Source organism: Sciurus carolinensis, chromosome 1, assembly GCF_902686445.1.
Source record: "Sciurus carolinensis chromosome 1, mSciCar1.2, whole genome shotgun sequence".
Classification (NCBI taxonomy): Eukaryota; Metazoa; Chordata; class Mammalia; order Rodentia; family Sciuridae; genus Sciurus; species Sciurus carolinensis.
In genome coordinates this window covers 167,207,063-167,222,344 of record NC_062213.1, presented here as the reverse complement: position 1 = coordinate 167,222,344, position 15,282 = coordinate 167,207,063, and the positions used below count along the sequence as shown (strand labels likewise).

Here is a 15,282-nt window from a genome sequence, read left to right as displayed (position 1 = left end):
CTTTGATAAAATTATGGTTTGTATTTTATTCTTTTTGCTTATCAATATTTTATAATTCTTTCATAATGAAATGTGTTTATTCTCTAAAGAAAAGTACTTTCAATAAGATTATTGTGCTGCTTTTGTTTTTTAAAAGCTGGAGTAAGAGGTTGTGGTCATCCTTTCATTGCTCATCCTGCCAGCTGCTTCTGCAGTCCCTGTGTTTCCCTTATCCCTGTGTGTTGTCATGTGGTCATGAAGGATTGCCAGCATTTACTTTTCTGACTTCCTGGCTTTTATATCCTTGGTGCCTGGAACAATTTCTGACTTAATAAATGATTCAGGAAGGAAAGTTGAAGCAGACTGGGAATGGAGGGGAGAAAGGAAACCCATCTGCAGAGGGGTTGGTCTGAAGTTACGTTTTTATGTTTAGACCAGCTTTGTTCCCCAAGATCAAAAAATAAGTGATGAATGGTATATTACTTATATAATTATTTATACTAATATAGGAAATAAATTATCCCACCCAAAAATCTTTGGTCTCGCTTTAAGTCTGATTGTAGGGAACCAAAATTAGATATAAAAGCATTAACCTGAAGAAAGGGGATGGGGATGCCTACATTTTAAGAGACCAGAGTGAATTGCACTCAAATTATTGAGTAAAATGAAGGGTGTTTCAGCCGAAAATGCTGGCACACCATCTTCCTTTCCCTTCCCCCAGTTGTGTCTGAAGAGCCATTTTTAACAGAGGACTTGGGAAATATGGGGATTGTTGCCTGGTTGCCTTTCTGATTTCTGGGTAAAAGATCCTGAGGGAGCTTGGGGACTGCCCGATGGCACAGTTGCTCATATGTTGTACCTGTTTAAACATTAATTTGCTTGGGGAGAAAGCCAGAGAAAGGAACTTAATGTAACTCCCAGTGTTATTTTTACTTCCAGGATGGAGAACAGTTTGTGAAGAAAATTGGTGGTATTTTTGCCTTCAAGGTGAAGGATGGTCCGGGTGGTAAAGAAGCCACCTGGGTGGTAGATGTGAAGAATGGCAAAGGATCGGTGCTTCCCAACTCAGGTCAGTGCAGCGGTGACTTGGTTTATGGGGCAATGACTGGTTCACAAAGGTGGTCAGCTGGGAAAACTGGAGTCTACTTTGTTATACCCCAAAAGTGCTGGCTTTAGAGTTACAGGACCTCATTAAAGAACCATTGAATCTTGGGTACAGGAGTAGATCAAAGCTGCCTCTTCTCAAGATTGCTCAACCACAGAGCTGCCAGTTGTAGGCTTTGGAATTAAATAATCTTGGATTGGGGACCTGGCCCTGCCACTTTCAGATTCTGACCTTGGACCAGTTATGTCACTTCTCTGAGCCTTGATTTTCTAATTTGTAGATGGGCATAGTGTTGATGTAAGGGTTAAGAGTATTCTTTTAATTAGCCTATTAAGAACATGGTCCAGTGAGTGCGTGGTTATATGGCCTTGGAAGAATGACTTTCCTTGCTATTTCCACTTCTTCTTGTCCAAATCCTTCTTGAATTCATTCCAGTCAGCTTTTGTCCTGATCAGTATCCTAAATCTATCCTTGCCAAAGTCACCAATAGCTACCACCTTGCTAAATTCAGTGGTTAATTTCCCACCCTCGTGATGTTATAATTCCAGGTCTTCCTCTTCCAGGTTGCTCCTTCCTGTTCTCCCTTTGCTAAATTCTCCTTGTCTCTCAAGTTCATGAGTGTCACAAGGCTCAGTTCTATTTCATTCACTCCCTGGGGATCTCATCTAGTTTCATGCTTAAAAACAATCTATGCTGATGATTCCCAGATGTATGTGTTTAGCGTGGACCCAGCCACTGAACTCCAAGGGGTTTATCCAGCTGCTTAATTGACAAGTTTTCTAGGACACCTGACTTAGGGCGTTTTCTGCTACTATAACAGAATATCACTGTCTGGGTAACTTATGAACATTGGAAATTTATTTAGCTTATGGTTTTGGAGACAGGAGGTCCAATAATGAGCAGATGCATCTGGTGAGAACTTTTCTTACTGCATCCTAATACAGTAGAAGGTCAAGTGAGTGTGCATCAGACAGAAAGAGGGGAAGGGAGGGGAAAGGTGGGACTGAACCCTTTTTTCAGGAGCCCAGTCCTGCAATAATGGCATTACTCTGTTCATGAGGTCAGAGCCTTCTTGGCCTAATCACCTCTTGAAGGCTTCGCCTCTTAATGCTGTTATAATGGCCATGAAATTTTTAGAGGAAACATTCAAACTATAGCAATACCTAGAAGATATGTCAAAGTTAACAGGTATGAAACTGAACCCCTGGTCCTTCTCCTGCCATGTATGCTCCTCCCACTGTACTCATGTGTTCTACTGGTTCCTTAGTCCAAAAGCTTTAAGTCATCCTTGACTCCCAGTCTCTCTCACACTCCACAGTCTAACCCAGCAGCAAATCCGGTTTTCTACTCCTACCACCTGGTCTAGCTGTCCCCTATTTTAGCTCCAGGCTTCTATCCTTAGCCCCCAGAGGTTCTGCACATGCTAGCAAGAGTGATCATTTTAAAACTCAAGTCCAGTTTTTACCCTCCTCTGCTTAAAACCATATAATGGCCTTCAACTCATTCCAAGTAAACACAGAGTTCCTACAATGGCACCCCATGATCTGGCCCCAGTTTTTCGGTCTTGGTATATTCTCCCTCACTTTACTTCAGTAACACTGGCCTACTTGCTATTCCATGAATGGGTGTTCTCAGTTGGTGGGGGTATTTCTACTCTCTGTTCCCTCTGCTTGGAGTTTTTTTCCCCCAGGTATCATCTTGGCTCTTTAGGCAATTTCCTTTGGATCTTTGTCCAAGGGGCCCTTCCTTAACTACCCTTTTAAAAATCATACCCTATTGCCATTCCCTATTGTGATTTTTGGACTTATTTTTTTCCATAGTATTTGTCACTCTTATGATATGCTATATAATTTTTTTTTTTTTTTTTTTTTTTTTTTGTGGTACTGGGGATCGAACTCAGGGCCTTGTGCTTGCAAGGCAAGCACTCTACCAGCTGAGCTATCTCCCCAGCCCTATATAATACTTTTTTACTTATTTGTTTATTGTTCATTTCTCCCATGTGAACTGTAATCCCTGAAGGCAGAGCTTTTTGTCTGTTAGGTTCACTGCTACCTTTCTAATGCCTGGAAAATACCTAAAACGTGGTAGGCCTTCAACAATCAGTATGTTCAAATAACTTAATGAATGCATGAAGGCGCCTTACTCAGTGGTAACTATATCACACTATTAAATTTCTCTTGTTGGAGAGGATTTAGTGTAATTTAGAAATGTGACAGATTGGGACCAGCTTTTTGAAGGGTATAAAGGGTCATAATAGGAACTTTGAAAGTTATTTGATGTATAGTCAATCCATTGAAGTTTTTTATATAGAAAAAAGTGAAAGAGCTGTGTTTTAGAGGATGAAGCTGGTGCTTTGGACTTGATGAACTGGAAAGTGAGTGATCAGAAGCAGAGAGAGCAGTTAGAATGGATGTCACCACTAAGTGAGCAGCATACTGTGGCAGTGAGCAGAGAAGTGTTGCTGGAGGGTTGACGCTGGGTTATTTGAGGTGAAGCTGATGGGACCTGGAGGCTGTGCAGAAGAAAGGGGTCTTTCACAGATGATAGTGCTTCATTATTGATACATTATTTAGGGAGGTCCTGCAGGAGACCTCCCTAAAATCAGGGGCACAGGTGCAAGTGGAAGGAGGGTTAGCCTTAGTAAGGTGGGATGGATACTTCTTTCTTTGCAAGGATGCTTACATATTCAGGGGCACTTCAAGGGGAGAGCAGGTTGACAGAGCTTCTGAAATTGAGTGTAGAGCTTGGAAGCAGTAGAAAAAGTTAAGAGCATTTTATGTGCACGGTTGATAAGGAATCAGTGAGAGGATAGAGAAGGAAAAGCTGAGCAGGGATAAAGGCCTCCATCTGGTGCGGGCAGTGTGACTTTGTGTGAAGATTCCTGACTTACACAGTCTTTTTTGTTTTCCCCCAAAATGGGCAGACAGAAAAAGACTCTATGCATTCTGTGAGCTGCCCCTCTAAAGTGTAGGAAGAAAAGCTAAAGCTTAATTTGAATTTTAGCTTTTAGAAATAGAAAGAGCTTTGGGAACTATAAGAGGGGCTTTTTTTGTGTGTGTGGGACTAAAGTTAGTAGTTGCATAGAATTATATTCTGATATTTCCCAACAGATGTTAAAGGTGATTTTGAAATTTTTCTTCTTTCTTCTGTTTTGAAGTTTTTGGTTGGTCATTTGTCATGAAAGGTAATTTGCTTGTGGAATGATTTCAGAAAAGCCTTGTTCCCTGCAGAGACTTTTCTTATGTGCTCTCCCCATATTAGGTGCTGAAGAGATCTTACCTTGGGGCAGGGTAATTTCTACTGAAACTGACACTATTGGCAGTCAGTAGTGGTGTTAAAATATGGACTTAACCAGTAAAAGTGACCTCAGGAAATTGCCAGCTCCTTTTACATTCACCAACAAATGACCATTTGTTAGACATTAGCCATGTTAAAGCATCACTAACTTGTCCTAGTTTGAACGGCATCTTAAGGAGAATTGCTAATTCTTCTGGCGTGTACATAGGGCTAGGAGGTTTACTTCTTGTTAGTGAAGTAAAACTAATTTAAATGTATTTCATTTGCTTGTACTGAAAGAGCTTGGTAATGATTATATTAAGGACTTGTAGATTTTGTGCATGTTCCATAATCTTTTCTTGCTTCCTGGGTACCTGTTATTATCTTCTCCACCAGTTCTGCCCTTCCCTCATCTCTACTGAAATGATTCACATGGCGTATCTCCAAGAAGCCAACTTTGATTTATCTAACATGACATAGTACTCTTGCATTTCTTTATTCTGCCTTCCTAGCACTTGAGTTCTCAACCTTATCCTTTTATGGACAACATGACAGAGAAAGCCCCAAGGTCTTCTGAGCCTTTGGAGACATTCTGGCCTTGGTTTAGTTTAGGTCTTGGCTCTGTCCCTTACAAAGTACATATCTTCCCTGAGCCCAGTTGTCTCATTTAGAAAATGGGTGAAAATAATTTCTACCTGTAAAAACTGTGTGGGGATTAAATAAAATAGGTAAAGCACCTAGTTTTGTAAGTGCTTGATAAATCTGTGCTTCCATCCCATTCATGTGTTAAATACTGATTAGTTTGAATTCTGAGACTTGTCAGCTAAGCCCAAAAGGACTTGGAGAACTGGGAAAACATGTGGGATTTGTCAGATGCTAATGAATTGGTGAAGGACCAGTCAAAACTAAGTTGAAGAATTCTGTTAGTCAACTTTTTGTCACTGTCCAAAATATCTGGCAAGAACAAACTTAGAAGAGGATGTATTTTGGCTTATGGCTTCAGAGGATTCAATCCATGGCCAACTGGCTCCATTTCTTTAGGCCTGGGGTGAGGTGGCATATAATGGTGGAAGACATGGCCCAGGAAAGCTGCTCACCTCATGGCAACCAGGAAATGAGGAAGAGGGGTGGCAGAGGGACTGGGAGAAGATAAACCCTTCTAGGGCACACACCAGTGACCTACCTTCTCCAACTAGGGCTCACCTCACAGTAGTCCATCCAGCATTGATGGATCGATTAATCCCAGAGCCCTCATGACCAATCATTGCCTAAAAACCCCACCTCTGAACTTTGCTGCATTGGGGATTATGTTTTCCACATAAGAGTTTGGGAGACATTCCAGATCTGAACTATAACAGGAGGGCTTGCATCCTTCCTATAACCAGAGTAAGCAGTAGAACACAGGAGTATGAGCTTTGGCAACAGGAAATCTGGTGTGTGATCTTGGGCAAGTTTTTTGACTTCTATGACTCTTAGGATTGTTATTAAGATCAGATGAGGCCAGGTATGTGAACTGCTTAACATAGTGAGAGCACTGTAAATGTCAGTATTATAGCAACAACAGATTTCACCCGCACCCCAGGTCACCCTTCAGTGACTAAGAGTCCTTTCTTGGAATATTAGAACCAGGCCCAACTATCTCAGTTTGTTAGCTTTTTTCTTCCTTCTGTTTGATATATATCTGCAATAGAACTGATTTTCTAGACTGTAAATTCCTTCATTTTTAAGGCTTCAAACCTTCTTCCCCCTATAATAAGAGAAAATTTCATTGGTAGCTAAGGCAGAATGACCTTTGAATTTCAGTCTTTTAGGACCTCTCCCTGAGTTAGACATATAATGAAAACATTTTTTCTCTCTCTTGCTAGTTATTTAATAGTATGGGCATGTTGTGCTTTAATAGTTTACCTCTGTCTCTTTTATTAAGGCACAAGTTATCTGAACCATTTATCAATTACTCTCTATATGGGAGGCATACTTCAGTAGCCTGGGGATATGGCAGTGAACAAAACTGATGAGGCCCTGCCCCCTTGATGTTTTCATTCTCCTGGACAAATACAGGCAGAAAACACATGTGTAATAAGTAAGGTGGTTTCAGAAAGTATGGTGAATATAAAGTAGAATAGAAAATAACTTGGTTTTGGGAGGTGGTCTACTTTAATTTGAACTAATCCTTAATGAGGGGAGTCAGGTGTTAGGGCACTATTGTTATGTTGGTTGGTTGCCTAAAATATTGACTGCTGAAGAAACTGGTTTCTTAGTGAATTTTTCATTTTGCATTTGACACCTTGTATTAGCCCAAGGTAAACATGGCCAATTTAGTAATGAGATATTAGTCCTTGTTTTTTGTCTGTCATTTTACTTTGATGGTACTAAAATTCACATTTTAAAATGTTGTATTATTTAAGCAATGTACACCTGACATGAAAAAATTAGAAAAAAAATAAAGTAATAAAATGCAAAAAGTACTCCAGAAGTCTACCATGTAGCCCAGGAATTGGTGAATATGCCTTTGGACCAGATCTAGCCCACCACCTGTTTCTTTTTTTTCTTCTTTGTTTTGGTAATATTTTTATTAAATTCTAGCCTGTGGTAAAAGGCATAAATCTGAAGTGTACACTTGATGAGTGTTTGCAGATGCATACACCTCCCAGGTCAGGATGGAGGAAGGATGTTGCCAGCATTCCAGAAGCCTCGCCCAGGCCCTGCCCATCACCATCCATCCCCTGTCATCCCCTATTCTGAATCCTTCACCACAGATTGATTTTATTTATTTTGGAAATTCATATAAATGAAGCCATAAATATGTACTCATTTTTAAGTCTGCCTTCTTTCACTAGGCAGTGTAAGATTTCAGTATTATGGTTGCATGTAGCAATAGCTTATTTTTACTATGAATGCCCTAGAATTTATTTATTGTATGGTTGTTTCTTTATATAGTTCCCATATTGGAGGCTTATTCATAAAACTGTTCTGAACATTCTTTTGTCTTTTAATGAATCTGTTCTCATTTCCAATGGGCATAAATACAGGGGTGAAAATGATAGGTTATTAGGCTCAAGGTGGTCAACCAGGTTTTTAAGGTCAATGCACTATTTTATATTCCCTTCCACTTTATATGAGAGTTTCAGTTCCATATTTTTGACAGTACTTGATACTGACAGGTTTTTTTAAAAAAATCATGTTCATTGAGGCATAATTTTTATAGAATAAAATCAACTTTAGTTGGACAATTCTATGAATTGAGACAAATGCATAGTTGTGTAACCACTACCGAAATTCAAGATATAGAATATTTCCACCACCACCCCCAGAAAGTGTCCTCATGTCCCTTTGTAGTCAGCCCCCTCCTCCTGCCCTCAGGCGCTGGCCAGGACTAATTTGGTTTCTGTCCCTGTAGTTTTGCCTTTCCTGTCACACAGATTGGATGATAAAGGCATAACTTTTGAAGCCTACTTCTCTCACTGAAATTTATGCACTGTTGCATGTACATCATCAGTAGTTTCTCTTTTTTGCTGAGTACTCTATCTCTTCACCAGCTGAAGCACATTTGGGTTTTTTCCATCTTTGGGCAATTACAAATAAAACCACATAAACATTCACATATGGGTTTTTGTGTGTTTAGGTTTTTGGTAAATACCTAAGAGTAGGATAGCTAGTTCATGTGGTTTGTTTATGTGTAGCTTTATATGAAACTTCCAGACTGTTTTCCAAAGTACTTGCACCTCTAGTATTGGATTGACTTTTTAGTTGGTCTGCATTCTTACTAGCACTGGGTGTGCCATATATATATTACTTGGAGAGCCTATTTAACACTATGCCTATTGTCATTGGCCCCCCCACCTTTTTGGGGTACTGATAATCGAACCCAGGGGTGCTCAACCACTGAGCCACATCCCCAGCCCTTTTTTATATTTTATTTAGGGACATGGTCTCATTGAGTTGCTAAGTGCCTTACTAAGTTGCTGAAGCTAACCTTGAACTCGAGATCCTCTTGCCTTAGCCTCCCGAGCCACTGGGATTATAGGTGTACACCACTATGCACAGCTCATTGGCCCATTTTTTTTTTTAATTAGATTTTCTGTGTTTTTTTTTTAATTTATTTTTATTGTAAACAAATGGGATACATGTTTCTGTTTGTACATGGAGTAACAACATACCATTTGCATAATCATACATTTATATAGGGTAATGATGTTTGATTCATTCTGTTATTTTTCCCTTCCCCCCACCCCTCCCACCTCTCTTTCCCCTCTATACAGTCCCTCCTTCCTCCATTCTTGCCCCCCTCCCACCCCCAATTATGTGTCATCATCCGCTTATCAGTGAGATCATTCGTCTTTTGGATTTTTGAGATTGGCTTATCTCACTTAGCATGATATTCTCCAATTTCATCCATTTGCCTGCAAATCATTGGCCCATTTTTGTACTGGATTATTTAAGCTTTTCTAACTGAGTGGTAGGAGTTCTTTCTGTTTTCTGAATACAAGTGGTTTGTCAGATATATATGAATTGCAATCTTCTCCCCCTCTGTCTGCCACCTGTTTTGAAAATAGTTTTATTGGAACCCAGCACACATTTGTTTGTGGATTATTTGTAATACTTTTGCACTACACAGTCAGAGTTGAGTAGTTGTGATAGAGACTTGGTGACCCACAAAGCCTAAAATATGTAGTATCTGATTCTTTACGGAACACATTTGTTAACCCTGGATCTAGATAACTATATTCATTTACTTTTACTGCATAATAAATTATCACAAAATTAGAAGCTCAAAATAATATGCACATTAATTGTAGATGTCCATGGGTAAGGAGGCTGAGGACAGCCTCACTGGGTCCCCGCATAGGGTCACACAACACTGTGCGATCAAGGTGTTGGTCAGGGCCAGGCCCTCATCTGGAGGCCTAACTGGGGAAGGTTGGCATCCAGGGTCACCCCATTTATTGGCATTTCCTATGGCTGTGAGAATGGCAGCGTTAGTATTTTATTGACTCCAAACCAGAGTTCCCCCAGCTCCTGAGGAAGAATGACCCTCTCTGTGGAAAGGTAATTGGTGACAGCTAGTTTATTCAAAGCCAGCAGGAAGCACTAGTGAGTCTGCTAGCAAGATGGAGGCTTATATAACATAGGAAAAATTACAGGACTGCCATTCCCTCACAGTTACCATATTCTTTTATCTAGAAGCAAGTCACAGGTCCTACTCAAACTGGAGAGAAGGGGATTACACAAAGGCATTAGACAAGAGGCAGGGGTCATGTGGGTCACCCTAGGTCTGTCCACAGTAACTATCCTAATATATTGCTGTCTAAGTTAACAGATGTTTTTTTCTATCCTAATATATTTGGATACTGTTTTTAAGCAGAAATGGGATTAGTTCATTTTGTAACTGGCTTATATAATAAAGTCATGTGTCATATAGCTTGAAAACTTTTTCAGGTCAGTAAGTCTGGATCCACATCATCCCTTATAATGCCTGCATTATATCCCATTGTATGACTATACCATAATTTACTTAATTAATTCCCTTTGTTAGATATGGAGGTTGCTTATGGTTTATGCACATCTTACTAGTCTGCCATAGAAGTGTAGGTGTTTGCCCATTTATTTCCCCATGCTGCTTCAGACTGGTATGATTCTGTTGCAGTTAGTGGCTCTTGATTAAAATGTGTATGTGAAACTGAACCTTTTCTCTTCTCCTTCACGTCTCTGTTTTAGATAAGAAGGCTGACTGCACAATCACCATGGCCGACTCAGACTTACTGGCTTTAATGAGTGGTAAAATGAATCCTCAGTCGGTGAGTTTGATGGAGTTTATGTCCTGCTACTAAGTGGATCTTTTAGCCCTTCCCACTTAACCTCCTGCCTAAACTGCAAAGTGGTCAAACACACAAAACTCAGTGTTTTCTGAAATGTTCATCTAAAAAATGATAGACACGAGGGGTGGGGGGGGGGGAGGGGAAAATATAATAAACATCATTACCCTATGTAAACGTAAAAAAAATAAATAAAAAAAAAAAAAATGATAGACACGTATGGAGTGAGCTGTGTGCCAGACACCCTGTCCTGTGTGCTGGAAGAGTAGGAGATAGTTCCCATACTTAGGGCAGTCACAGTTTGTAACAAGACAGGTCTGTAAAAGAACAACTGTGACCAAAATCCAAGGTGCCACACCTGGCTTGAGGTCACTGGAGAGGGTGGAAGAAGGAGCAGCCTTGTGTTCTAGGCCATCAGGGGAAGCCTCACAGAGGAAACAATACAGAGTGGGCCCCCAGGATGACAGTGGGGAGTCACAGTGCACAGTGGAGAGGAACAGCGTTCCCAGGGAAGGGAGGGCGTGTTGGGAACTGACAGGATCTTCTACATTTTGTGTCTTTGCCCATGTTCTTCTTTTCTCTGAACTGTCCTTCCCTAATGGCCTCCTTGTCTTTTGAAATTAGCTCAGGTGTTATCTCCAAGGATTTGTTTACAGGTTGTTGGGGAGGGGTAGCAGTCCCTCTTCTGAACCACTTATTGGGCTGCTAGCTTAGCACTTACCATGATGTATTAGTCATTATGTGCCTGTCCCTTCCCATTAGACTGTGAGTTTCAAAGGACAAATTACATCTTATTGGTCTTTATGTTTCTAGAACTTCACAATGCCTGATACTTTTATAAACAATTGTTGGGTTAAATTTTGTCTAAAATGTATTTATAACTTGTTTGAATCTTCCTGGTCCCCAAATGATGTATGGTCTCTTTATACTCAGGTGGCACAATATTGAACAGACTGGACAAGCTGAACTTTCTGTCAACTTGATACACTGACAAATAACAACAACAAAAAACTAAGGCTTTTTTTTTATCGTAACTTAATTTTTTTTATTGCCTGAGCTTTCTTTGTTTCAGGTCTTGTTCCTGTTGTTCCCTGGTAATTCGTAAGATTGGCTCATACAACCAATTCTGACTCCCACTTGTATTCCTTTTTAAATGCCTTTTCTAAGCAACTGAGCATATTATTGATGCCATGATTGAGAGATGTGCCTTTGTGCTGTTTCAGCTGAATCCACCCCATTGGCTTTGACATTTCCACCCACAGAGCTTGCTCCAGAAACCTGGACGAAACGGAGGCCACCAGTACAGGAGCTGGCTGTCATCCTCCTTCCCAGCCGCTGCTCCCAGTCCCAGGGCATGCTGTCCACAGCCTTGGCAGGGTGCTCAGACTTCACACATCTGCTGCCTTCATTTCCTCAGTTTGTCTGTGTCCTGCCTATTTGGGGGGACAAGGTGTTAGTTTATTTTCATTCAGCACCTGTTAGCACCCAATGGAATTAAAGATTAAAATGGCAGACATTTCTATTAATGTGCTAATGGCCTTCCCTTATGCTCAGTAGAGGATTTGACTGGAAATCATTAAATGCAATGGAAATTCTACTTTCAGTGTTTGGCTACAGTTGAAACAAAGCAATGTGCTCTCCAGCCTAAAAGCACACATGAAGAGCACCTAGGGGCCAGATTAAAGTGATCCTTATGTTTGGGTTCTCTAAAGGGAGAGATTCATGTTTTCTCTATTAGTTTAAAAAAAAAAAAAGTCATTTTATTTTTTAACTTAGAAAAAGGGAAGATGACATACTACTACTGGTCCATATTTCTAAATGACATATGTTAAATATATTGTGTCTGAGAGAACTGACCTTTAAGTCATCAGACAGAAGGCTTTGTGCCATATAAAAAGGGAAATATTTAGTTTGTCCAGACAGAGGAGGAGAGGACAAAAAAAAAAAAAGGAATTAGTCACCCTTACCAGGAGGTATAGAGAAACACAGCAAAGGTCTTCTCTTTTTAATGTACTTGTGTAAAAGCTAAGATTATCAGAAACTTTTCTCATCTAGCTCTTCCTTACTTCAGGAATTGGGTTGAAAGACTGAGATCATGTCAGGGAAATCATGCTGCAGTCCCAATTTTGCTATTTCTCATGAGTTTTCCCAGGATTTTATTGCACGGTAAATTTTGCAAACGTTGTGTGATCTAATCCCAGGCCTTGTTAAATGAAACAGATCGTGGCCCCACCCTTCAGAGTGGTCTGATCCTTCTCACTGAGCCAGAGAGTAATTTGAGCACCTATCAGCAGGCAGCCTGTCCTCTTTGAGGATGGAGAATCCATCCTTTATCGGGAGAACAAGCAGCAGAACAGTTGGTGGCATTTCATCTATGTGGTATTGAATCCCAAGAGTTTCCAAATGTGTTTTTAAGAAATATTTTTAGGTGTAGATGGACATAATACCTTTATTTTATTTATTTATATGTGGCGCTGAGGATCGAACCCAGTGCCTCACAAATGCTGGGCAAGTTGAGTGCTGAACCACAACTCCAGCCCTCCAAATGTGTTTTGAGTGTGCTTTTTTTTCCCCAACAGTATTGAAAATTTCAGTTTGTATTTCCAACCCGTATGTAATGTTTTTAAATGAAATTTATCTAGTATGAATCTTCTTTACCTAATATTGAGAAAAAGTACCACCTTTGAGTAAGGTAGGTATAGACAAGACTCCATTTTGAAAACAATATGTCTGGGGACAATGTTCCTACCAGCCCTCTCTCTATGTAAAGCATGACCTTCACACATTCTTCTATCTGAGTATTCTGGTTCTATGTCTATTCCAAAAAACCAAAGGTTGTATTTTGGGTAAAGTTACATGATGTGGATAAAAGATCTCAGGATGGATAGTCTAGAAACATTAGCAATCTCAAAACAAAAACCACCAAGTAATAAGTATTTTTTCATCTTACAGGCCTTCTTTCAAGGCAAACTGAAAATTACTGGCAATATGGGCCTGGCGATGAAATTACAAAATCTTCAGCTTCAACCAGGCAAAGCTAAGCTGTGAAGAATTCCCTTTGGTAACTTTGGAAAATCAAGATGAGATATATAGATATATATCCACATATTTCATTGTCAGAACTTAGACTGAAACTACACATTGGCAAATAGCATGAGACAGATTTGTTAAATGGGTGTGACCAATTGTGTTTTTCTTAAGTGCTTGGTAAACAGAGCCTGATGGGGTCCTACTGCTGTTTGGAATTGCATACAACTGTGCATGACAAAGTTAATATGGTAATTATGATTTGGGGTAAATTAGTTTCAGAATAAAATTAGGAACAGTAAAATCTAAAAACTATGTAAACAAAAGCTCTCATTTTGCTTAAAAGTATATTTAAGGATTATTCTGCTAAAGATTCAGTGTAAGTTTTTCTTGGGAGAACTAGGGAAGAAACAGAATAGCGGTAGCTGACCAGTAATTAGTGTTGTGCACTTAATGACCTGTATCATTTTCTTACTAATAATTAAAATTCTGTACTGGGATTTAAAAACAAAACAAAACTTGTAAACTTTTGCATTTCATGCCATCAGAAATGTTTTTTTTCTTCCCAAATAAAGTGATATAATCAGAGCTTGCGGAGGGGGGAGAGGGATTTATAGCTGAACATAGGCCTATTTTTAAAGTAAAAATATTTGTAAATGGGTTTCTTTCTTGAAAAATCAGGGTATTAGAGTCATAAAATACTGTTGCTAAAAATAATTGAAAAAAGTTTAATTTTAGATGCAGTTTTCAAATTATTATCTCATATTTTTAAGTTTATAAAGTTCTCAGCTTTTTATCATAATTTTCCTTTTTCATGTTTGGTTAATTATCTGCATTTATCTTCCTGGTTTTTCTAATTCTTATGTTATTTCTTATATCTTAGATATGGAGTAAATATAATGCTTTTGGAAGAATGTTTAATAGAAAATTAAAGTAATTCTTGCTGATCTCCTTTGTTTCACTGTGTAAGTTCTTTCTGCTCAGGGTTTTCTAAGTGATGGAGTATAAAGAGAAACCTTGGGGGTTTACGAGCTGAATGTTTCTGGACAGTGCTTGCTGGGTACTTTGACACAATGACCAGTTCTTGGTTAGGGAGTCATTGTGGGTTCGTGGGAAGAGCACCAGACCAGGGTCAGGAGACTTGCTTCTCTTAAGTTAAACAGCTGCCGACCTATTTTCTAAACTGTTCAAGGAAGGGATTTAAGTAAATGGTCCCTGAGGTTCCTTCTACTATGATAATCCTGAGTCTACACAGAGCATAGCAGAGCTGTTCAGGAGTTTTGCTGGCCCACCTTTCTTTTATTACTTTAGCTAAAAGTGGTCAGAAGTAAAAACTCAGGTTGTTGATTTGTTTTAGATGTTTGGAGCCCTTGCTGGTATAGTGAGGCTATAGATCAGATCCTGAGACCATTCAGCTTTGTATGCTCTGTGATGAGCAGAATAGTATTTGGTGATAGGGCCAGAGGATAAATGAAGCCAACACAAGTTGATCCCAAGGCCCACAGAATAAATTCAGAACCTACTTCCTGATCATAGTGACTTCTTCCTCTGAGAAGAAAATGACTTCAAGAAAGAGGCTCCAATGAAATGATAAATCAGTAGTTTGAATTTGCTGTATCATTCTGCCCTCACTGGTCCCTGAAAACGAGAGATGCCTGAAATAGGCTTTAGGATGAGCCTGTTAAAAACAAAATCTGGTTCTTGGGATGGGAATGTATTTGTATATGAATGAAATTTATGTGTATAGCAGGTACTTAGTGAGAAAATATACTACCAGTTTTCTTTTTTCCCTAGTGTTATGGTTTAGAGGTCAGCGTCAAAGTTATTACTAGTTGTGTTGCCTAATCTGTCCCTAAAGCAGTGCCAGTACCTAGTAGTTCTTTAGTAAACATGAGTTCCTTTTCCATCCTTACCATTACTATCACCACTTCCTCCTGTGACAGGTTGTCCGTAATGTTCTATCATATTTTTGGAGTCTGTTTTGTTTTTTCATTCATTTAACAAGTTTTTATTGCCTGCCTGTTGTAGATAGGGTACTTTATAGAAGGTAGAGTGCTGGGCACTGGAGTTAGTGGTGAGTTC

General features: G+C 39.5%; 1 protein-coding gene across 1 annotated transcript in view; it reads left to right on the top strand.

The window, feature by feature from the left end:
- Scp2 (sterol carrier protein 2) overlaps nt 1-14,149 on the top strand; it is a 130,494-nt gene extending 116,345 nt beyond the window's left edge. The window contains exons 14-16 of the mRNA XM_047539372.1: nt 919-1,048; nt 10,076-10,155; nt 13,126-14,149. Of these exons, the coding sequence (XP_047395328.1) occupies nt 919-1,048; nt 10,076-10,155; nt 13,126-13,221 (306 nt within the window). The 3' untranslated portion in view covers nt 13,222-14,149. The remainder of the gene's footprint in view (nt 1-918; nt 1,049-10,075; nt 10,156-13,125) is intronic.
- Nucleotides 14,150-15,282: the final 1,133 nt, after the last annotated feature.